Genomic DNA, 25,030 nt, shown 5'->3' with positions numbered 1-25,030 from the left:
GAACCAGGCAAATTGTGTTCCTTATCCTATTTGATGGTGGGAACTCAAACTAGTTGCCCTAATTCAGGTTATGAATGGTGAGAGGTTGGACAGGCCAAGAACCAGCCTCCTTTTCTTATCTTCGGCCTCGCCTTGAAGGAAACCTGGAAGGAAGTCCTTTACTGGAGATGGGAGTGGGAGAGGGCTGCCTTGAAGAGCTGGTCCCTAATTTGGAACAGATGTGGAGAGGAATACTTGCCTGTAGGTGAGGCATGAAGGGCAGGAGAAAAGGTAAGGAGGCAGACACAGCAAGTAGGTTTACACAGTACACCACATACATTCACTTCAAGTTTTATTTTGCCTCTTGCATGGTCTTCAGATAGTTTTACAGTTCGTTTTCTGAGTTCATGATCTAAACAATCAATGAAATGTCATTCCAACCTTAATAAATATTCATAACCACAGAAAATAGCATAGCACTTTACGATCCTAGGATGATGAAGGTATAGAACTGGACATCTGTTTCAGTTAGCATCTGACCAGAAGACCAGCCAAAGTGATTAAAAGACAAGAAAATGCCACAAGCAAACTTGTTAAAAATCCTGATTCCATAGGTTGACCCTGAAATCCTCCAGATAAAATGCTAGAATTGCCCACTAGTGTACAAAATATACTTAAAATTTTGAGAAAGCCAAGTGACATTAAGCCATTTAAAACAATTATAGATATTCGTTTCACACATCAGCCCTTGAAAACGCAAACTTGGTTCCAGGTTTCCGATATACCATATCCTATCAGTTCAAGGTTTCTATCCTGAAAATGAGGCGGCGTCCTTCCTTCCCTCCCTTCATCTCACCCATTCAGTACACTCACAGGCCTTGGTTGAAAGTCCCTAGGTACCACTAGGTACCACTCTTGAAGACTCTCATAGCCCACACTGAAGGAACTCTAGGAAGGAAAATGTGTTTCAAGTTTTCTTCCCCTTGCCATTTCCCCCTCAGCTCAAAGTTGAACAGCTGATATAAAACTGCAAGGAGGCAAGATAACAAAATATTGTTATGAATCTATGGAGAAGTCAGCCAGCCATGATGAAAAAAATGAATCCTGCAGATTACCTGCTAGCCTCATGCTCAGAACCCTTAAAAACACCAAATCTAAATTAAAATACATGAAGCTTTCAGAATCTGTTAAAAGAAAAAAGAAAAAAAAAGGTAACCATAAATCATTGGTTAAAGTGTGCTCATTCTTTGTCTCTTTTAAAAATTAGATACAAACATGCAAGAATTAAAGACTGATTTAATAAAACCAGTAGTGACAGGTCTTGAAATTATAGGACAACTGACCTGAGGGCAAATGGGACCAATCAGTCCCTGAACCCTACTTGACAGATGTCAAAACATTTCACATGCTGACCTGCATTGAGGTTAATTTCTAGAAGTGACTGCACTTGCAACAGATTACTCCTATGAAGTTAGGTTCTTGTACCCAAAGTGGTCATGGCCTAGCCCTAGGTGGGAGGCACTTTAAAAATAATAAAACTTCTAAAAAAAAAAAAAAAAGTAAAGACAATCCACCTTCCACTGATTTACATTATTCAAAGTGCCATCCTGAACCACACCCTTTCATTTTCAAAATGAAAAAAAAATTACAAAAACAGTAAACATAAAGGTAGTCAGATCACAGCTAGTTTATATACAAAAAATTTACAAGTTTATCATTTTTAGGCTTTTGCCACAAACAACTGCACATTTGTCCCTACGAAACACAACATGCCTGAACCAATCATCGCTACAGGAGACAACTGGCCATGGCTTTACAAAAAGCAGAAAAACTGCCCCAAATTGAAATCGTTTATTCAGCTTAAACTATGCCACAACCATCCCACTTGGAATTTCCATCCTGAAGCCTCTGAAACCCACTAAATCTTTCTCATCTCTGCCATGTCCCCAAAGAATAAGAGGCATTTCATTCAATAAGCTAAGGAGAATGACAAATGGTTTTGATTACTCTTAGGTGAGAAATGCAACCACACTGGATGCAGAAAACAGTGCTGACTACATTTATTGGAGACCCCTTATCTATAAGCCCATGTAAGAGGTCTTGGCACCTAACACAAGACCCAAAAATGAGGCCCACATCTGTTTCATACAGAATTTGCAGCAATACTATCTTATTTCAACCAGTGAGTAGTCTCCAAGTATGATAAGTTTTACATAGTCGTCTTTGTTTCCAATCCCAATCGGCTATCTGTTGCCGCTCCAGAGGCTGAACTGTATGAAGACCCCAACCACCACCCACCAGGTGAAGTTAAGAGACTTTCCAACAGTTCATAGTGCCAACAAATGTCACAGGCTCCGACCAAGTATAACCACATCCTTTGGAAATCCTTCCATTTTTGCAATTTCAAAACAGCCTAACTTGCTGTAAAATTCCAGAATTCTTTTATCATCTGGTCTCACTTCACAGAAAGCCCCCCGGGATCCTAGAAATGAAACAAATATTCAAAATATAAGTGTCACTTAATTAGTCAAACTATGGATATGAATCATGACTGATCTTAAATATTCAAATAGATGATTGTAGAGCTTGTCTATGCCAGCCCCTAAATTTCATGCCACAATTTTAAAAATTCATAATATTAAACAAATATTAATATTCATCAATGTTGAATACTGTAGTGATAACTATCTTAAATGATGGACATGTTAACTAGCTTGAATGTAGTCATTCTTTCACAATGTATTTCAAATCACACTGTACACCTTAAATATGTATAATTCTTAACTGTCAAATATACCTTAACTAAAAAAATTTCAACCATGAGTGAAACTCTTCCAGAAAAAAAATTTTGGGGGGAAGAGGTTGTAAGAAACCTCAAAGCGACGGATACCTGTTTATTGTTTTAATATAAAATAAAGTACCATTGTAGGGCCCACAGGGAACAGCCTATTCCAGCCTATGTTATACGCCAATATAACCAGAATGTGTTGTAAATTCTAAGACATACCTCATATAACACCTGTGTGATTCAGTTCCAAGCACAATACTGAGAATTACGCTTTCTTCAGACAGAGTTGTTTAAATTATCCCACAAAGGGACACCTCTGGCTCAAATGATATAAAAATGCAAATAAGTGCATTCTCATGTATCAACAACCCTCTAAGGAGGGCTCAACAAGCCACCCATTTCTGTAATGCCCAAGGCTAAACATAGTTTTTTACATTTTTAAAAGGTTGTTTTTAAAAGAATACGCAACAGAAACCTCATGTAGCTCTTAAATCCTAGAGCACTTACTATCTGGCCCTTCAGAGAAGGTTTTCATACCATTAACATAAAGCAAAATATTTTTGAAGGTTGAGTTTAGATAAACTAAAAAAACTGGTCACTCTGCATTCCTAAATGCCCACAGTTCATTTAATTTTCAACTATCATTTATGAATCTCCTGGTAAAATAAATATAACCTCATGTGTTCACTTCTCATTTAATTGGGGCTCAAAAGCATTCAGTGTCAAAGAGCAGCATTTTTCAATGATTACTATAAATGCAATTCTTACACAACCAACAATTCAGAAGTCAAACCATAAATGGTGGTAGGGAAGGGAAATGTGGATTCACTCTATTTTTTTATCCTAAAATACAGTCCTGTCCCCATCTATCCCAAACACCAGCAACTCCACAAATATATACTCACCGTTAGCCTTCAGTGAAGACAGGAGGCAAGCCATCATGCTTTTGGCTACGCTTGGGTCAGTTACTTTTTTGTGAATATCCATCTTTATCAGAGAAGGGAAGTTGGCAAGGAAAGTTTCTGGCAACACTTCCTGCTCTTCATGGAAGCTCAACATTATTTTCTGTAAAAATTAAAATCTCTTGACTTTCAGTAGTCACTCATTATACATCTATATCCCAACTATAGAACTCAGCAACAGGAAAGGAAAACAATATTCAGTAAAACTCTTCCAGTCATTATATAATTATCACATGCAGAATTAATTAGCTCATAATTCTAGCTGAAGTGTTTTCCATTTTAAAAACTCTGTCTAAATACAATGTGGTATCCTGGATTGGATCCTAGAACAGAAAAATAACTTTAGTGGAAAATCTAGTGAGTAGTGTGAAATTTACAGTAATATAATAACCAAGTTGGTTTCTTAGACCTGGACAAATGTAGAAAATGGGTGAGAACTGACCACTGCACTATACACCTGAAGCTGATGAATGTCAATTATAATTAAATGCGTGTGTGTGTGTGTGTGGTCACAGGATGTAAAGTACAGCATAGGGAATATAGTCAATGGTATAGTAACAGCTATGTATGATGTCAGAGGGTAGGAGACTGGGAGGAGGCTTATTACTTCATGAGAGATATAAATGTCTAATCATTATGCTATCACCTGAAACTAATAAAAAAACAAAACAAAAATGGGTGGTTATATAGGAGGAACTCTGTAATTTCTGTAAATTAAAATTATTCAAAAAACTTTTTAAGAGTTTGTATGGCTTGCATACAAGAGTTTGTATGGCTTGCATACAAATGTAAATTTACTTCACACTGCTGAACTATACACTTAAAAATGGTTAAGATGGTAACTTTCATTATGTGTATTTTACCATATTTTGCAGTTTTTTAATAGAGACACTGGTCATTCTTTATCACATTCTATGCTGCAAACTTTAACTGTCAGATATCAACAGCAACACAGTAACAGCTCCTTCACCAGCATGCCGCAGTGTCACTATAATCCCAAGTGAGACCACTCCAAACCAGCCTCTTATCACACTGCCATCTGGCTAGGGGCAGACGGTAAAAAATAATAAAACACTACAGAGAGAATGTGAGTATACTGGTGTTGGGAGACGAGTAGAGAATTTCAGAAAAGGGGAAGAGGAGCAACATAGAAGAAAAAAGACAATCTCACAAGAGTCCAAATATATATACCTGAAATGTATTGAACATAAAAATTATCCTTAAGAAAGAACTATTTTTAAAAATGCACCTGCTGATGTATAAACCAAAAACAATCATTAGTTGACCAACGTGGAGCACAACTATTTTAGAGGAAAAATTCACTCAAGTTGGGACAGACATAGAAAAAGAAGCGCTCCTATCAAAAAGCAGACTCTCAGAGATCACCTCTATTGCTGTTTAATTACAATAAGAAATGCATTACTGAGAAGGCAAGTCAGACTCCTGACAACCAAGCAAATGAGATTTTAATTACCTAAAGAGAAGAGACCATAACATCCTTAAATTTGATGCTTCAAAACAGGGAGGGAAAAGAAAGGCTCTTTAACTGTCTATATTGTGTTTTTACTTGAGGAATATTACAATCAAAAACTGTCCTAACGAGGGAATAGCGGAAAATAGCATGCTAAGAATAAGCCCTAAGAATTCTTTTTTGCAATAAATTTAGAAAGCACTGGGATTTTAAGATGTATGTATCTGCTTACTTTTTTATTTTAATAAGTACTTTATTAAGAAAAAATTATCATAGTATAATTCTAAACCTGTGCATTACCTCTGCTTCAGAGAGTTCTTTGTCACCGTTTGGTTTGGTATACTTCTCCTGCATGAATGGAATCCAGGAAATTTTACACTTTTTAATGAAGGGGGTCACATCTACAGTGCCCAGGGCATAACCACATATGCCATCTTCATCTTCTAGGACAAAGCAATAATCCAGGCTAAGGGAAAGCAGCCCTCCTACTAACCTGCTCAGAAGAAAAGAAGCCAGAGTGAGTTTTAAGTTACTAACACAAAACTTCAAACCTCAGTGATTTAAGGCCAAATGCACTTGAACGACAACTGATGGAAACTACATTTGGTGTACAAAGACACTGGAAATATACACGTTAATGTTCAGATTTTTATTAAAACTAAAGTGGGATTTCTATAATATTATATTTATTTCCAGTCATCACCTCCCCTCAACCTAAACTTGGCTTTGAAATGTCTACTCCCAAATCCAACAAATCCAAATACTTCATCACATACTTGTCTCCAATAAGGTCAGGCTGACTTTGAAAAGGTAAACCCACTCCATCGTCATACATTTCTCTGCAAATCTTGTACACAGAAGCCTGAAAATACAGTCTAGTTAAGCAACACATCAAGAAAAATGGCAACAGAATTTAACAACAATGTGACATTAAGTCAGACTGGACTTCTAAGACAGTAACAAAATGTCTGGCCTTTCCTAATTATCACCTCGGCTTTGTTAAATAAAAATTATTCATTGAGTCAGTTGTAAAACCAGAAGAAAGCAACATGGTTATAGTAAACACTGAGAAGTACTTTGTAGGGGATGGTTTTAGGCAGTAAGCAGTAGATTCAAAATCCCGCACTATGAGTTTGTCTGTTTCCTATACATCAACATTTTTTTTTAAAAGAGGGCGCAGCTCACAGTGGCCCATGCCCGGATCAATACAGCAGGCTTGGTGTTACCAGCACCATGCTCTAACCAACTAAGCTAACGGGGCTATCCCCAAAATGTTTTAAACATGTTATTGTCTTGAAACAGGCTTGCTTTCTGTAGCTGATTGTCAATAGCCTGTAGGCATTTCACAACCAAAAATTACAGAATACAAATACGCTGGAGAAAATCAGCCAAGGACAACATGTCATTTAGACACACTGATTGTTTAGGAATTTTAACTCTGAATACATTTCATCTGATTTTTTTAAGGGAGGAATTAAAGAACTTAGCACAAGATGTTAGGAGTCTGAACTCCTTAGGCTCTTCCTTAAATATCCCCCATGTTCAATATTTTAGTAAACTTTCTCCATCTAAAGTTCCTATGTTAAGACACAGAACTGATTCTTTTAACCAGGGAGTTCAAAGGAATAGTAGTAATGTACACCATAACCATACACCAAGCTGGTAGGTAGACAATTACCTCATCTTTAGGAAAATATGGTCTGATAGTATAAACTTTGGAGGTAGGAGTCAGTGGGGGTGGTTGAAAAAAGAGATCATTTGCCCCATCAATTGGCAGTAAACGCTGTATGAAGAAAGAAAAAGGAGATGGATTAGTGTTGAGGAAATATCAATTTCTTTACATGGGTGTGCACTGCAGATTACCAACTTAATATTAACTGGCTACTGCAGGCAGACCTAAAGAAGAGGGGTATACTATGCTTTACTAACATATATACCTCTTTGCTGGGGGAGGGGGAGTGCTTTTGAATAGAAATTACCCAAACATAGTTTTAGTGGCATATAAATAGGGATTTAAATTTACAATAAAAAAAATAAATAGATTCCAATTATGACAATTTTTTTTTTTAACCAATGTTATATATACCATCTCTCTACTAAAAGATGGCAGAACAGAATGTCAGGAGGAGAGGTTTGGTCTGAAGAGGGTTATCTGTCCAGGAGACGCTTTATCCCCAAAGCAATGCGCTTCAGTTTGCTGTGCGCAGCAGAGCACCTGTTGGGGGGAGAAAAGTAGAATACCTGAAAAGTCCATGAACAAATTCTAACACCAAAAAAGTTTCATATTTTGTTCACATTTTCATTAATAGGCTGTTTTTTCACATGTAAGTTTTATTTATAAAATAATTAGAAGAGTATCCAAAAGCCCTTTCACCATTCACTTGCATAATTATTCATCCTTTTTGCTCATGGAGTTTCCACTGGCAGACAAGCATGCGCGCATTGTGCATTGCGGGCGCAGATTAAAATGCTGTGCGACCTGCAAAGAAACAATGTGAAGTGTATACCTAGAGCCGCTGCGCTTCGCAGGCGCGGGGGGAATTGGCAGCATCTCCTTCAGAAATTACTGTGAAAGAGGAGGAAAATTTGATTTAAAATCCAGCTATGTAACTAAATTGAATTTGGGACTAGAAAGCCTTCGGCAGACCAATCCTTCCAGCCATCTGATGCGCAACATAGGGTTTCTCATAAAACAAAGAAAATGTCAATTCAGTTGTGAATTCATATTGATACCTGGAACTCTCCTGCTAGACCACCTCTAAAGGCCCAGGGTTCTTGGTCTCCAATTAAGAACTGTGCTGAAGAATGACTACGACACCCTGTTGAGATCAGATCCAAGCGGAGAACGTTACGAGAAAGGGGATTTCCTGGGGTCTCAAACGTCCAACAAACTAACAAACACTGTGGCAATAGCTCTCTAACAATAATAATAATCCAGGGTTTCAGGGCAAGGCTGTGATAATAATTTTTTAAAATTCACAATGGAATTTCAATATTGATGTTCCTTCCTTTGATTAATGAATAATCACTACTAAAGAGTTCTACCTTTCTTTAATTGTTGGAAGGACAGTAAAAGTCTCAAGTTTGAGTCAAGTTTATATATTCCCTAGAAACAGCTGTAAAAATCAAGCCAGCTGCTTGCTCTGTAGTGAAATTAGTTATAAAGTGAAATGAATGAGATAGATGAGACATTTTATTATCACAGCCCATGAAGGAATTAAACTTGTCTGAAGTCACATTTTACATTTTGAAGGGTACAGGAAAGGGAAAAGGGAGCAAAAAGGGGTTAATCTTGTCAGAAAACTAAGGCCAGCAGAATAAATAAATTGCTCACTAAGTTGGCAACAAAACACAATGAGAATCCTCCCCTCCCACCAAGGACAATCCAAATTCAGACGTGGCTAGTGATACCAGTCTGACAAGATTCTGAGAACAAAGGAGAGCCTACTGATGCTCCTAATTTGTTCAGCACTAAGGCATACTTTTCTTAAAAGTATGACAGTATCCGGCTCCTGATTGGCCATTATAATCTTTGTCTGCAGTGCAATTAACACATGCACAGAGTAGCAGGCTTTGAGGTCCAGAAGTCAGCATTAAGGTTCACCACTTAACGAACTTCATATGCAATAAAGGCAGCTAACAGGAAAACATAATTAAAGGCAAATATTTGGAGGCCAAATCAAAATCACCTGCCTAATCTTCTGACAAGATAAGCAGCGCAATATAGTTCTTTTCCATTTGAAGACAGCATTCTACCTCCTGTTCAAGTAACAGTCTCATCAAGACAAGGTATAGTGTGCTAGTCAGACAGTCCCAAAGCAAATCAATTTTTGTTGTTGACAATTCAGGCCCATTAAGAGATTATATCCAGGTTTGTCATTTTTCAGGGGTAGGGGTACTTTTGAAAAACATGTATAATGTAGCATTTGTAAAATAAGTATGAAAAAGGGTCAAAATTTAGGCTATGACAAGAGAACCTGCCCCATTCCACAGCTCAGTGTAAATTTACACTGCAGGAAAAAACAACACCTCTCAAACTTTAAGATCAGCCAATTTCCCCTACCCCAGACTTTGAGACTACAACATAACTAGCACTTCCAACTATTACAATAAAAAGCTGCATATACGAAGAGCTGTGTAAATGAAAACATGGTTAATGCCTCAGTCGCTGCGCAAACGTGACTTCAGTTCATGCCTATTGCCCTTAAATCTATCTACCTGAGCTACCTCACAGATAGAACCTTTCAATTTAAACTAATTAATCATGACGCGCTGTGAACATCTGCCGCTGTCCATCCAATAGCAGTAGACACTTGTGCTGAGGATTCTCCCATCTGTACACAATGGGGAAGAAGATAATAGAAGTCGTTAGTAATCAAAAGTACTGCATAGCCACATTCTTTAAAGGACTGAATGCCAGCTGGACTGGAGAGGAGGAAAACAAAGGGTTCTAATCAGTAACTCCCTGAAATTACTATAGAATATGAAAATACTCTCCTTGCGGTGAGCTCTTTGTAAAGCTACGTGATGTGGATGCCAAGATGATCATTTAAAACTTCTAACATGATCTGACCTTCAACTTATACAACAGCTATCTATACAATTTCGGAAAGCTGCCCCATAATTGTACATATACAGAGGTAAAGGCTGAGAGAAAACACTATAATTACAAATTTAATTTTTAATGAGTCTTGAATTGAAAGTTGCATATCAAATGTTTTAAGTGACACTTTCTCAAGCTCAATAATCCGTATCTCAGAGTAAAAACTTAAGATTTAAATCTTCATAAGGGTTAATTATAACCCTCTGGCCAGGAAATTTGCTGTCATCCAACAACCAACATCGTTTTTCCTGAGCCTAACTAAGCACAGACATCTATCACAGAAAACAGGTATCTTAGAGCCTTCAAACAATGTCAAAATTTTCTCTCTACCTACTGTGGGTGGGTGGGTGGGTGTGGATGTGTGTGTGTGTGTGTGTGTGTGTACAGGAACCCAAAGTTCTATATTTTCAAATTAACACAGACTACTTTTAGCTGCTAATAATTAGTTGTATCACAGGGAAACTATTATTATTTTTAATATTTAAGAGCCCAAAGTATACAGGCAGAAAGTGAGAAATCTCATTGCTACTACTCAATCTAAGCTCAGTGTCTCACACATCTATTTCACAATCAAGACCATGTAACCCATTACAGTATTTGTGACTACTATGAAAACTATGACATGTCAGTTAGCCTTGCTGCCTGCTGTGTGCTGTATGTAAGTTCATTACATATTCCTTATAGCTGGATTGATAACCTGGAAGTGAAATGAAGTCCCTGGAGAAACTTGGCCATGCTGGTGCTTTTTTACCAAGTTTGAACATTTACCCCAAAAAAACCAGTTTTCAAAGGAGACATTCTAAAGTCCATTAATGAACAGAGAGTTTTTAGGGGACTGCAATTTCCATCCCTTGCTAAAACCAATTACTTGGTAGAGAGACAAAGAAAAAGCCTTGTGTGAAATAATACCAAGTAGCACCAGAATAGCCCACCACTAAAGCTCGCATGCGCACAGGGCTGGGAGGATGGCTTCCTCTTGCCAGGCCCCTTATGTCATTTCGGCAATTCTGTTAAACACAGCATTAATGTTATCAAGACACAGCAAGCAACAGAGAGCTTACACAGTCACAATTCATAGTGTCTCATCTCCAAATCAGATAAAAATGGTATAGAGGGTTCCATCCAGGAAGCATTCAGTCAGAGCAAGTTAAAGTCAGTACTTTCTAATACATTTTCAAGATATTTAGGCTGAATTAGCCCAAGGGAGAAAAATCAATGTGCTCAACGTATTTACTGAGACTTGCATCAAGTCTGCAACAATGGCTACACCTTTGAAAGAACTCTAGGCAAAGAATTAAAACAGAGTTGGAAATTCGCCAATTCCCTAAATGTTTTTCTCCCTATGGGATAATCTGTCTTTTGTAAGGGACAATATATCTGAGAAGAGATTATTCCTGGTGCACCTACCTAACCACTGTACAAAAGATTTCACCATAGACATTATACTCTTGATATCCCAAACATAGGAGTACATGTCATAAAGGATTGTCCTGTTGGCACAATTGGAGAGCCGAGTGAACATTCCCATCACTAGTCCGCACATCTCTTCAAATTTGGCTGCTCGTGACCGCCATTCTTCAATCTATTAAGGATCAATAAAAAGACTTAAAAAAAATTGCAAGCTTAACACAATAATTTAAAACATAATTATAAACTAAGCTATTTTGGTACCAGGTGTGGGAAATTTATCCTAAACATTAAAGAATCACTGAGCTTAAACTCTTTAGATAAGCAATAAAAGTTTATGGCTGCCCAAACTAACAACTATTCCTAAAATCATCAACTTTGACTTCCCTTCATCTCTAGCTAGAAGGTCAAACTATTGAAGTGTATGTACCAGATTCCGCAGAGCCCACATACACTTGACAGAACATATTCTAAGACGTGGCCAATTTTCTGCCAGTTACCAGTGTACTACTAAATAAGACGTCTTCCGTATCATCAGCAGGAGAACCATCCAGGCTAGAGAAGCAGGTAAATTAAGCATACTCACTTTTTCAGAGTCTTTTCCTTTGCAGTTGACACTGACAACACTGCTATTTGCTCGAAGCCACTGGAACTCCCGTAACATCTGTGCTCCTTTGGGTCCATGCTCATAAGGAAGGTAGAACAGGTCAGCAAGTAACTGCAAATCCTCCAGAGTCACAGGTTCTGCAGTGTACAAAGGCTTTTCATTTGGACCTGGCACAAACTGCTCCTTGTTTGTCTGTTCATCAGTCTGCATAGGGGCAATATCACTAATGCAATCTTCCTGCATAGACATCTCTGGGGATTTTGATTCAGCTATGCTCTCTTTATCAGTGTCCATTGGTTTCAATTCCTCTGCCATTTTAGCTTCAACAATTTCAGTTAGTATTTGATTGTCATTCTTGTGGTCTGTTTCTTCTTGTTTTTCCACTACCATATCCATGGGCTCCTCATCTGGCTGTTTCTTTTCTTCTTCCTTGGTCAGAGCTGTAGGCTCACCACTCAAAGCTGCTCCCTGGCTCATAATGGGCTCCTGGTAAACCGTTGTAACTACAGTTGTGGAATTTAAAGAGGGTGCTGCAACTAGGGGAGTTCCATCAACTACACTTGCTTTAGCTCCACTGTGCGCAACTTGCCTGCCTACAAAAACAAATTATCACAGATAATCAGCATTAGAAAAAGATCAAATTAGATCTAGAAAAATGTTTTCTTATCATATCTATAACGGGAACCTCAATTTGAGCTTCCAAATAATATGAGCCCTGAGAAAAGTGCAATTTCTCTAAAACTACCAGGGAAGTGGGGAAAGAAGAAACAGGTGATAAACATCCCTAAACATGTCAACACCTCTTTCAAAGATCTGAATTTAAAAATACTTAAATAATTATTTCAAAATATACTTTTTAAACAATTAGTGTTACATCAAGATAAAACTATTTAAGACCAATAGTAAGATTTCGAAAACATTATTTCTCTCTAGATTCCTAAATTTCATTTTGCTTGGTGGGCCTATGGTAAGGCGCATCACAAATGTTCTTTATTTTATGACTCACCCATGTGCTCCAACCCCCTTACAAAGAATGGCCAAAACTCACTGCTGTACTGATGAGGTACGCCAAACTCCTGCAACCATTCTGTTAAAGCTAACTTTAGAGCCATCTGTGGACTATAAAGTACATCCGTTTCAATATCTTCATCACTGCCTTCATTTTCTAACTTTATTTGGATAGATACAGTACTGTCTTCACTGTCAGCTGCAAAAAAAAGTTGAGAGCACAAAAACAGTGTGATTACAAAAGCATCCTGACAAGTGAGAGGGACAAATGCAAAACACTAGTTGTTACAGTATAGAGAAGCAAAGAACTATAACCAGAACAAACCTTAAACACAAAAATGCAAATGCAACCAAGACCCTTCACTGAGTAACTTCACCTAGAATAGTTATGTAAATGCACTGGTAAATGTAAAAATCCCAATTGAAATAAAGAACACAAATTTTAGAATCACTGGAAAAGTCATTCGTAAATAAAAATAAAAAATTAAAAAAATATTAAAAAAATGTTGGTCCAGAATACCAACTGTTGGGAATGCAAGGTTAAAGGCGCTAAGCTTTCCATAAAGAAAACGTTCCCTACCCTTCAGGGGCTTATAACTTAATGGGCAAATAATTGTGAAAAAAATGGGCAAATTAATAGTGTACTGAGGGGGAAAGAGAAAAATCGATTAGAGAACCTACATATGAGCACAGATAATAAGCACATAATGAAGCTCTGAACCACGATGGTAGTAGAAAAAACTAAGTCTGAACTCTTTGGCTTGGTATTCAAAACCCTCTATTCTTAGCTTTCCTTCTTATTTCCCCGCACACAGCCCAGTTTTGCTAATGTCTACTACTCCTTAGTGCTCTCTGCCTTGAAAGAGGTAGGAGTTAAGTGCCACATATACAGAGAGGATTGAGATTATATCTCTAATTTTGTGGGTTTTATTGGAGAAAGGGAGAGTAATGACTCAGCCTTAAAAGGAAGCATTAATTTAATAAACAGAACTGGAAGTAGGAGTACACAATTGAGAAACAGAATACCACTATGCAACTATATACCACCAAGGGTTATTTCAATACCCCCAAATGGGCCAAAATTCAAATAACTTCAAACTTCAGTGTCCAGTGTTTTCACCTCCAGCCCACCAACCCTTTAATCCCCAACAAACTTTATTCATACTTTGACCCAGTTTAAGTATCCCTTCCCCTACAAAATCGTTTCTTATCACCAAATTTGCTTATGGGAAATAATCATTCCCTCTGTGTTCCTATGGCAATTTGTAGATAATTATGTCAGCACTTATATTATAGTACAGCTGCCTATACGTTTTATCCAACACCAGACTGTGTTCTTCAAAAGAAGGGAACACTTTATTCTTTGCACCCTTAGTGCGCAGGAAGATGCACTTGCCACACAACAGGTTTTTAAATGTTAATAAACAACTAGCCAGCATTCTCTCACTCGGAAATCAATTAGGACTTTTCATAAATTAAGAAATTAGTAAGCCAATGTTTAAAAAATGAGAATATGCTCCATAAATACAAGCTGAATCTAAATGACATATGAAGTAACTCAGACAAGAATATCTAGTCATCTAAAATATCCCACTTAATAAAATCACCTGAAAACACAAACTGAGTAAGAAATCTAGGGATAAGGGGAACACTAAAAGACTAATCAGTCTAGCACTCAGACTTCAAAGGCTATCACATTTTAAAACAGAGAACTGAGGTCAAGAGATTATTAAGTAACTTGTCCAAAGCCACTCAGCCCTTTTTCCATCATGTAGGTATACATTCATAGGATTAAACACACCTTAAACAAAAATCGCTTAAAACTGTGATGACAAAGGAATAACTTGCAATCAATGGCTCTAGTTAACCCCAGCTCTCCTCCCAAGGTCAAGCGTTAAATAGTCTACTTACTCATCACTACATCTTTTCTCACTCCGTTCATGTTTGATTTGTACCAGGTAGCAAGGGTGTGGATAGCAACATAGTTGGCTTCAAATTCGCAATTTGGATTAGTCAGGACTCCTTTTAACCGTGGGATGAGCTCTGTGGATCTTCCTTTGTATGGGCCCAAAAATAGTCTCTTCTGATCATAATCATTAGCATGAATGTTATCCCAGATCACTGGAGCTCTCTTAATGATCTTAGAAACCTCTTCGATGGACTCTACTGGAATTTCTTTAGAAACAACTTTGGGACCTAGAAATAATGACTTTTTGTTACGACTCCCACAAAATACTTCAAAATACACTGCATACAATTTTTTATTGTATATTCCTTGTTATATGTATACTAACATTTTCTCTTTTTAAAATAACACAGCAATACGTCTTTTTTACTCACCTTTCCCCCAATTATCTCCTCAGATTTGATTTCTAGAAATGGAATTAGTATTCAAAAGGTGTAAATATTTAAGGTTTGGGCAAGCTTCCTCAAACTGATATGCTAATAAGAAATTTTCATGTAAACAATTTATTTCTCCATTATAACACAGTATACCCTTAATTAGACAAACCCAAATTAACCTAAACTCTGGGAGGGTTTCTGCCCTTACTTCTTAGAATAAAAGTTAATACAGTTCATTGATTACTAGCTGTCAATCTAGCATGACAGCTTTTATTTTATAAAATAGAACAGTCTCTTAGAGCTAGTATCAATACCCTTTAGCCCAGTTCCCCATAGATCTATTATTTATCAGTAAATTATATTTAGGTTTACTGGAAAGCCTCAAAGATTTTTCTTTAATACTAAGTGAAGAATATATACTTTGTAAAAGAAAGAGAATTTTAATAAAGTTTTCTGGTTAAGGCTCATTTTTTAAAAAGTATCTAATTAACCAAAACCAATTTCTCTAGGTTTTCAAGTTTCACTATATAAATCTGAAAGACTTACCTGTCCAAAGCACCTCAATTCCAGGTAGAAGTTTTTCACCCACAGTCCTTAAATAAGGAGACTGAGACACATTTGGATAACAGAAAGTGCCACAATATTCTGAATGTAAGAGGGAACATAAGTAAAAAGTCAGGAGTGAAATGGTCATGAGTTTTTGAATGGGCAAAAAATATCTACCAATTCTAAATTTTTTTCATCCAAATGATAAAAAGCCTCCATATCATGCCCCAAAGGAAGTAAACTCAAATGGTAAGTTCATTTAAGAATCAATTAATTTAAAAAGTCAGTAAAATCTGACCTTTTTCCAACAGTAATCTAGATCAATCCTTACGATCACTAGAAATACAAGTTTACTAAATAAAAATTTGAGCATTTTCTACATAATTCTGAATTGTCTACATTTTTCAGTATCAGTGGCCAAATAGAATGAATCGATAATATCGCAACAAAGAAAGCAACATTATGACCATGACTATTAGTAGTATTCAACTGCAACTACAGTATAACTTATAGTTAATTAAGTAATTCCAAGTATAATCTTACTAAACGTTATTTGAGTACTTATGTACTGTCAGACTACTGAGATACAGTTCACAGCTCACAATACTCTAAGACAGACATAGACACAAAGTTAAATAAATTCAGTCTAAAATTTCTTAGAACTTATTTATCTCTTCCTGAACAGGTCAATTCTGGGGAAAATTTCTTGTAAGCCAAATTTTAAGAGGCAACTGAAAGAGACTAAAACATTTTCAATGGAAGGAAAGGGGGGGCAGGTGAGGAAAAATTGTTAAGCTTTCTATGCTGACTTCTGAAAGTAAGAGCTCAGTTGGGAGTGGGAAGAGTGATAAAGGATACAGAGATGCATAGGTAGAAAAAAGGACCAAGCAGGAAGAAATGAGAAGTGACTACCTTAAACACTGTGTAAATTTTTTTTCTAATTTTCATTTTGATACTATCCCTCCTTTAATCCTGAAACTGTAATGCTCATATATCAGTAGTCCCCCCCTTATCTGCGAGGAGATATGTTCCAAGGCCCCCAGTGGATGCCTAAAACCACAGATAGTACCTAACCCTGTATATACTGTTTTCCCCTATACATACATACCTATGATAAAGTTTAATTTATAAATTAGACACAGTAAAAGATTAACAACAATAACTAATAGAAGAATTATAATATACTATAATAAATGTGAATGTGGCCTCTCTCTCAAAATATCTTACTGTATTACACTCACTTTTCCACTTAAAGGAAGCACCTTACGCTTTCTCTTTGGCATAGATGAACTGCCAGCATCACTACTCCTGCACTTCGGGGCCATTATTAAGTAAAGTAAGGATTACCTGAACAAAAGCACTGTAATACCCCAACAGTCAAGCTGATAGACAGTCAAGCTGATAACCTGACAACTAAGTGACTAGCAGGCGGTTAGCATATATATTTTCCAACTGTGGTTGACCACGGGTAACTGAAACTGCAGAATTCAAAACCATGGATAAAGAGGGGACTACTGCACTTCCAGTACTAAAAGCTACATAAATTCTTTTGCCTATTCAGTTGTCATTTATTAGTCACTAAAATTTCTCCAACGTAAGACCCTGAAAAATGTCTTCTAGAAAAAGAATTCCTACCTTTATATGCCGAAGGGAGAGGGAATTGCACAATAAAGCCCCATACATGGTCCTTTACAAGTTTGCATTTCAAGACTAGTTAAATATAAAGCTATTATATACAATACCTGTGGGACAGAAGAGGAAAGTTTCTGGCTCTCCTAGGTACTGATAAATTTCATTTGTGATGGAGACCTGGGCATGAGCAAAAGAACTGAATACCTCTTTGTCTGCTGCACACATATTATGGTCAATATCATCAAAAAGCAAGGCAAATGACCTGCACCCAAACTGAGAAACCTAGGATAAGAAAACAAGAGGCTTTATCATTTCAGAGTAAAAAATACAGGATTCCAAATGTTAAAGTATATACTTAATAATTATATTTAAGAGTTAAATATTTCCTTGGTGAAGTGTTCAAAGCCAAATTTGTTTTTACATTATCTATGTTAAACAGCTAAACAGTTTGGGGACCCATTTTTCCTTTGAGTTTGAATGCAATATGCCAATGTCCCAACAAAGCTTCTACAATGTAGACTATCCTTCTACCACCTGAGTTGCTAATTATAAAAGACCAAACTGTCAGAAAAACATAAAAACAAGAACGATAAGTAAACCCAGGCCTGTTCTAGTCCCAAGAGACACACTGATCCTAATTAATCTCTTTGCATATAAACCTAACTAGGCCGTGAATCAGAACACAGTAGAATTTGATCAAATAGGGTAATAACCTTTTAAAAGCGTATTCATGGAAATTTAACTATCTTAAATTTTTTACCAGCCATTTTAATGCCACCAGTAATATAAACCTTTGCCTAAAAAACATATTTATGTGTATCAGCAAACTTATTTTACAAAAAAGTTGTGCAGCTTTTATGTTAAGTAGAATTTAAACTTCAATCAGGTTCACCAATAGTTTACATGTTTACGTAGTCTATTTTTCTTCTTATCTTGGGAAACTAATCATTTCCAGACTGAATTACACCTCTTGTCCATATAACCAAAGAAGTTGATATCCAACAGGTAAAACCCTGTTTGTATAATCTCAGTCACAAGTTTAGTTGAGCATCAAATAGTATACAGTTTCTCAAAATGTGGTTCTAGATCACTTAGTTTCTGAGATAAGCTCCCACCCCATGGCAGTATAAGAATCTCTGGGAATGGAGATTATTAGTCAGCATTCTTGTAAGCATCACTTCTAAGCATTCCTTTAAGGCAGTTCTTATGCAAAGTGAACTTTGAAAAGCACTAGTACCTCCAGTAAAGCTCACTTTAGAAAATACTCCTTGATCAAAAGCATTAAAGTAAAAAATATGTACAGAAACAAAAAGTATGATTTTGGTTTCCTTTTAACATCATAAAAGTAACTCAGAAAATTTCAAGTACCAATTCAGGGAACTGTAACGAAAAAGTAAGGAAGTTACCTGGTCCAGTTTGCGTTTCAATGTAGAAACTTCCTTGGGATTAGAAAAGGTAATATCCAATCCAGGTGAGATAGCATAGATGAACTCTATCTCATATTCCCGTGCAGCAGAGATGAGAGTCATAAGTTGTTCTAAAGAACAGAGTCCAGATTTTTAGAAAGCAGCACAGAAAACTAAAAAGAACTTTCACCTTTCAACTGAAGAGGTCATTTTCTCCAATTTACAATGAATCAGGAAAGGAAGTCCCTTAAATTTCACAAAATTGTCATGTTCAGTGTGACAATAAAAAGAAAAACATTCTTAAAACCGGGGTTAAGTGATGGCCTAAACAATCCTGACCTCTCATCTTTGTAACTACAGGAAAAATATTCACTACAGATTTTAAGTTTTTAAAATGTGAGACAGTTTTCCTACGCAAATTGAAATACTATTCCATATCACAGGATATATCTTTAAATAAGTTTCAGCGGTAACTCAAGATAGTCATTTTGACTATATTTTGATTATGGATCACATTAAATTTCATTACCAGCATCACCAGAAAATAATTAAGTTAAAAAGAGACACTTAAATTATATAAAGTAGTAAACTACAACACGAAATGGAGATGGGATTAAGTTTTAATTGTTTCTTCATAATTTAAGAAAACTTTCTTCCTTCAGTGCCTTGGCTGGGCTCTGTAACCAAACATCTCATTAGCTACATGTGTCTGCCATTTAATTCCAAGTATGAAAATGTTTTCCCATTCACTCAAGTTCTCAAAGAAAAGCACCACTGTCAAATTTACAAGGAGGTTCTGTGATGTATGACTTTACAAATTTTCTATAACTAACTCAACATAAGAACACATGTAGCAAGGATAGTTTGTTATGGCTTTTCACTTCAGTACAGGCCTGGACTAGGAGGAGGTCTTTATTTTAAATGAAAACAGGACCAGTAATAGTAATCAAATGGTCAAGACCAAAACGTACTTGAGCCTGAAGCAAAAGTACATATTAGTAATACTAATTGTCTTTATTTAAAATTTTTTTTTGTTTATGGATTTTTTTTTTGCATTAACTTTGGTTTAAAAAATTGCATATGATATTATTTATCCTGATTACTGATTTGTTTTTGAGTCCCAAAAAATTTGCGCCCAAGGTGGGTGCCTCACTTGCCTTCTTGCCCTAGGCCTAGCCCTGCTTCAGCACCTTTGTCCAGTGGCCCACTGTTTAGGCCACTGGCAGAAGTTAACAAGTACAATTTATGACCACAAAACAGATAAGAGTTAGACTGGCACACCCATGAATCATACTATGGCTGTGCAGTTAGTACCACTCTGAATTTGCACTAACACCGAGTTACCAGACAGAAGAGAAGGAAACTACCTACAAAGTGGAAAAAAAAAAAAAAAACTTCAGAAAAATTTTGTACAACTACATTTAAAATACAGCTGTTTTCTACACGTATTCTGAATCTATAGATTAAAAAGAAAAAGGTTACCAGCTTCCTCCACTGAGTACATCTCTCGCCAAAACATCCGATGTTTGTAGTCATCTTTTGGGGCATACAAGTATGTATTTAATTCCCATTTCTGGAGCCTTCAGGGGAAAGAAAATTACGTATGTATAACCAGGCAACATGTAGATAGGCTATAAATCTCAGTTTTCCTTTTCTTGGAGCATCTCCATCTCTTAAAAAGCTAGTAATATTTGGGTGCAGTAGTTTTTAACCTTTTTGTAATCCAGTACAATTGTAAAAAATATTACAAGGAACGTCAATATATTCAAGTCTTAACTAAAAACACAATAGCTCTGAATGAGGGAGGTGAAGCCCCGAATCTATTCAGCTTCTCCAGTCAAGTTTGACCACCACTGGAGTCTAAGTGAAGGAGAGATTGAAAAAACCAACTTCTGCAAATGCGAGAAACTATCAAACTGCACCTGGCCTATTCAGTGTATTTTTTAAATTTATTTTACTGGGGAATATTGGGGAACAATGTGTTTCTCCAGGGCCCATCAGCTCCAAGTCGTTGTCCTTCAATCTAGTTGTGGAGGGCGCAGCTCAGCTCCAAGTCCAGTTGCCGTTTTCAATCTTTAGTTGCAGGGGCGCAGCCCACCATCCCATGCGGGAATTGAACCGGCAACCCTGTTGTTCAGAGCGCTTGCTCTAACCAACTGAGCCATCTGGCTGCCCCCAGTGTTAGTATTTCTTCAAACAAAAATGTTAATGGTTTAAGACTCTCCTTCATATAATAAAAATTTACCTTCTAAAGAGTTCTTTTCTCTGTTCCATAATCCAAGGTCTTCCATAAAATCCTATATTCAAAGTAAGAATGAAATTATTTTCAAATTTCAAAATGTGTTAAGCTGTTTATTGAGAAAAGCAGGCTACAAAACATACACAATACAATCCTGTTTTGCAAAAAATGTGTACAATATACCAAAATCTGAAAGATAATTTAAAAACATTAAGGTGTGTTTCGGTGGTGATATTTTTATTTCATTTTTGCTTAGATAAATTTTCTTATTTTTCCACCATGGACACATATTACTTAAATGATAAAGTTATTTAAAAACAGCTAAACATCATCTTTTTTCACTGCCAAAAAAACCACGACCAAATATATTTAAATCTGTTTTAAACGATTATCTCAATCTTACAATGGAGGAAGAGGAAGCAAAGTAATCCAAAACTGCTAATAATAACAATTACTACCTAGGAGGAGAGTTAAACTGCTTTTAAAGGAGGGGGAGGGAATAAGGTAGGAAAAAAAAATCAGGAACAGAATTAGAAAAGAATCTGATTGACCAAATTTTATGATCACTTTTAAGTTCCTGATACAATAAAAGTTCCTTAAACTACATTCACAACAAACTCAAACTGGCCCAAACAGGAAACTCTCAAGCAATCTCAATTCCAGAGCAAAGGTCTGAACAATTGAAAATTCAAGAACACGACTTTCTCCAGAATGTCCCAGGCACTAGGAACGCACATTGCAGGAAACAAACCTGCAGAATGATGACCTTCTGTAGTAGTATAATCACCAAACTGCTATTTGGAGCTCATTGTTGTTTGCTAATCACACCTTACAGCTTGCCTAACCTTTATTTTCCACCTCTAATCGTCTCTAAGAGGTAAGGACAACCTCTCAAGAGTACCATGAAGATGGTTAAAATGGCATTTTGAATACAAAATGCTCTAACACTCACTCACTCTTTCTCTCTCTCCCCGCGTTCCCTCCACACCTACCTACCTGCCTACTTAAGGGACTAACCGAAAACTGAAATTTCTGACATGTATTAAGCTCCAATCTCTAGACAAGATGGTTACTCAGCACCACAAACAAGGACAATGACAGACCAAAAAAAAATTCACTACATAATATATGAAACTGTAGCATTTTCAAACTTGACAATTTACTGCTACCCTCTTATAGGTCGGTGACTACCCTCTTAAGGTGATCTTAACTAAAATATTACATAAATTTTATACAAGTCCTTATAACTTTCCTAGAATACTTGGCATGATTTTTCTCTTAAAGGAATAGGCATTAAACATTGCTTTAGAGCTGCTTCAATATAAAAAAGAAACATTTTTCAAGTGTCTAACATTTTAATGTTTAGAAAACCTCACTTTGCTTTTTGAGACTCACATTCAAGGTTTTGATTAATTAGCAGCACAAAGAGGGTGCTGTGCTCTTACACAAAGGTTTAGGAAGGAAAGAAAATAAAAAAGGAATCCTGGCAATACCTAGTTCATTTTAGGAATGGTGCCAACTTAGAGAGAAAAAAAATCAGGTGCTTAGCCACAATGGAATGGGAAGGACAATTCTTAAGAGACAACTCTATTCTCTGAGTATTTCCCTTTCAATACTATTCTGAAAAACAAACCAACTTATTAAACTACAAGCTTTTCTCCATAATTATTGAAGGTGTAATGAACAGGCAAGTTTCCTTACTCACTCTAGCTCTAAAATTTCTGTATTCTCCAGCACTCCTTCCCTACCCTCCACCAAAGATCTCTGATGACAAAACACAGATTCTTTTTCTAGAATCTCCCTGCACTAAAACCAGCCCACTAAATATATCAACAAATAAGTCATACACAGCAATCAAGTTTTCATAAACTTTGAGTCCAATCAAATATAAAAGTGTTTTTCCATTCTGTCTTCCCCCAAATTCTGCAAGACAGTTAACGGTGCTGAACTATTTCACTCCTTACTGAAAATTAGTCTGTCGTCTCCTACAATTCAACTTTACCTAAAATACAGTAACCATCACCCAACTTGCAAATGAATACTCTATGCTGACACCACTGGAAAATATGAGTCTCTCAACCAAGAGGGCAACCCTCTTTCCTTTTCCGTATCTTTCTCCTTTTTTATACACTGATACTCCTGTGCACACCATTACATATAGAACTAACAAAGCAGACAGCTAGGAAAGCCTGGGTCAGCCAAAATACTTCACGCATATGCTGTATTCAAGGAAAGAGCAATAATGCAACTGATTCATGCTTCCATAAACAGCACGGCCAATTATTTGTACATCATATTCATAAATTGTGATACAATCTCCTAGTCATTTTCCACAACTACCCAAAAGCCCATCATTCCTTTTAAATGGAAATGAGGTGGCGGCGAGAAGGGCATTTTTAAACTTCTTCTGCAGTCACGAAATTAAAATTCCGTATCTCAGATATTAAAGTCAAAGCTTCATCCCTCAGGGGCAAAGCACAGCAGTGGGCAAAGGTCAATTTTCTAGGCTGAAAAATGCATCTTCAAAGGGTGGGGGGTGGTGACGGGCCAGCAAAAAAATTCTAAGCACAGAGGAATTCGTAAAACTATAGGCCTCCTGTGCTTGCTTCTCTTCACTCCAGGAGTACAAGCACATCTGGGCGGATTCTTTTTTTCCCAAGGGTGGGGACAGCAGCGCTGTCCACATTTTTCCGTGTGAACGCAGACCACCCTAGGGAATAAGATCCCAGGATACAAACACGTATATCACAAGAGCCTAGCACTAGGCTCCTTCCAACGCCTGCCTCCGCAGGAGCACGCCAGGCTCCAAGCCTAAGGCGGGTGGGGTCAGGCTCGTTAATTGCCAGAGGGGAATTCGACGCCATTTAAGAACGTGAGGGAGACTTGCTCACTGTCTTGCCTTTCTCCCCTCGTGTTAGCATGGTCAGATTTCAGGCCCAAGGGAGTAACACCCTTTCAGAGCCCCGTAAAGCACTGCCGCCACCCCCCTCACGAGAAGAGAACACGTTCGTGTACTGGGGCGAGGCAGGAGGGAGGAAGCTCGTGCCCAGCCTGCGCCAGGGCTCTCACCTTCCACCACGCCACACAGGAACCTCCGAGCTCCTCCTGCCGCCCCGGCCACCGCTGCTCCACCGGTCCCGGCAGGGTTGTCTTCTCCAGGGGCCGGAGCCGCCGGCGGCTCCAACGATGCCCCCGCCGAGACTGCAGGGTTGGCGTTGAGCTCGCTCTCCCGCTCCTCCAGCGCCGCCTGGCTCTCCTTCTGCACCATCCTCCTGCCCCCGGCAGCCGCCACCTCTGCTGGTCCTCTTCGGCCTCCGTCCGTTGGGCTGCCGGCCCGGAGCGCTGGAGAGAGCCTCCGCTCCAAGCGCACGGCCCTCCGGCTCCTTCCCTTCCTCCTCTGCCCTTCCCCCTCCTTCTCCGCAGGGACCCGAATGCCCGGATGCGAAGGGCGGCGGCACCGGAGCGAGCCCTTTGTCAGCCGCTGCCTCAGCCTAAGCTGGAGAGCCGGAAGCTTAAGCAGAGAGCGAAGCCACAACCTCTCGGTCCCTTGAGACAGGTGGCCAGAGCTTCTTTTCTCGTCCTCCGTTAGTCTCTGTCGCTCTCTCAACAATCGTAGTTCTTCCGCTGTTTCCCCCACCAAGCCCCTAGTTCTCGGCTGCCGCTGCCGCCCGCTTCCTGTTTATCCGCACTGCGCTTGCGCCAGAGACCGGCTCAGACCGGTCCCCTCAGCCCCGCTCCCCCTCCTTCTTTTGGGCCAGCCTATTGAGCTTCATTTGGTAGGGGGAAGTAGAACAGAGGAGACGCGAAAAGTGGACGGTAATGAAGGCAGTAGGATGAACCATTTATGCTCGCCACCCTCCAGAACAATGCGGGCGCCCTGGGACAGACCATTACCCCACCCGAAGAAGGGAATTATGGGAGGAGGCCGCAGCGGGTTCGGGCAATAGGGATAACGGGGGGGGGGGGGGGAAGGTGAAAAAGAGAGGTGTTTACTCTCTCAATGCGCAAGCGCGGAAACGAAGCCTCTAGTTCTTAAAGA

At 38.1% G+C, this 25,030-nt stretch overlaps 1 protein-coding gene across 1 annotated transcript; it reads right to left on the bottom strand.

Moving 5' to 3' along the window:
- Nucleotides 1–314: 314 nt before the first annotated feature.
- On the bottom strand, nt 315–24,683 carry OGA (O-GlcNAcase). The gene is made up of 16 exons (XM_019724961.2): nt 24,061–24,683; nt 20,998–21,049; nt 20,235–20,332; nt 18,753–18,883; nt 17,457–17,628; nt 15,715–15,813; nt 14,737–15,021; nt 12,866–13,024; nt 11,797–12,410; nt 11,211–11,385; nt 7,934–8,019; nt 6,879–6,983; nt 5,977–6,062; nt 5,501–5,693; nt 3,673–3,832; nt 315–2,461 (listed from the first exon to the last, which is right to left on the bottom strand). The coding sequence occupies exons 1-16, from the start codon at nt 24,257–24,259 to the stop codon at nt 2,325–2,327; spliced, it is 2,751 nt and encodes a 916-aa protein (XP_019580520.2). The 5' UTR covers nt 24,260–24,683; the 3' UTR covers nt 315–2,324.
- Between the last annotated feature and the right edge of the window lie 347 nt (nt 24,684–25,030).

Source organism: Rhinolophus sinicus, linkage group LG07 (genome assembly GCF_036562045.2).
Source record: "Rhinolophus sinicus isolate RSC01 linkage group LG07, ASM3656204v1, whole genome shotgun sequence".
Lineage (NCBI taxonomy): Eukaryota > Metazoa > Chordata > Mammalia > Chiroptera > Rhinolophidae > Rhinolophus > Rhinolophus sinicus.
Note: the sequence above shows the minus strand (reverse complement) of the source record. Positions and strands in the feature narration are given on the sequence as shown.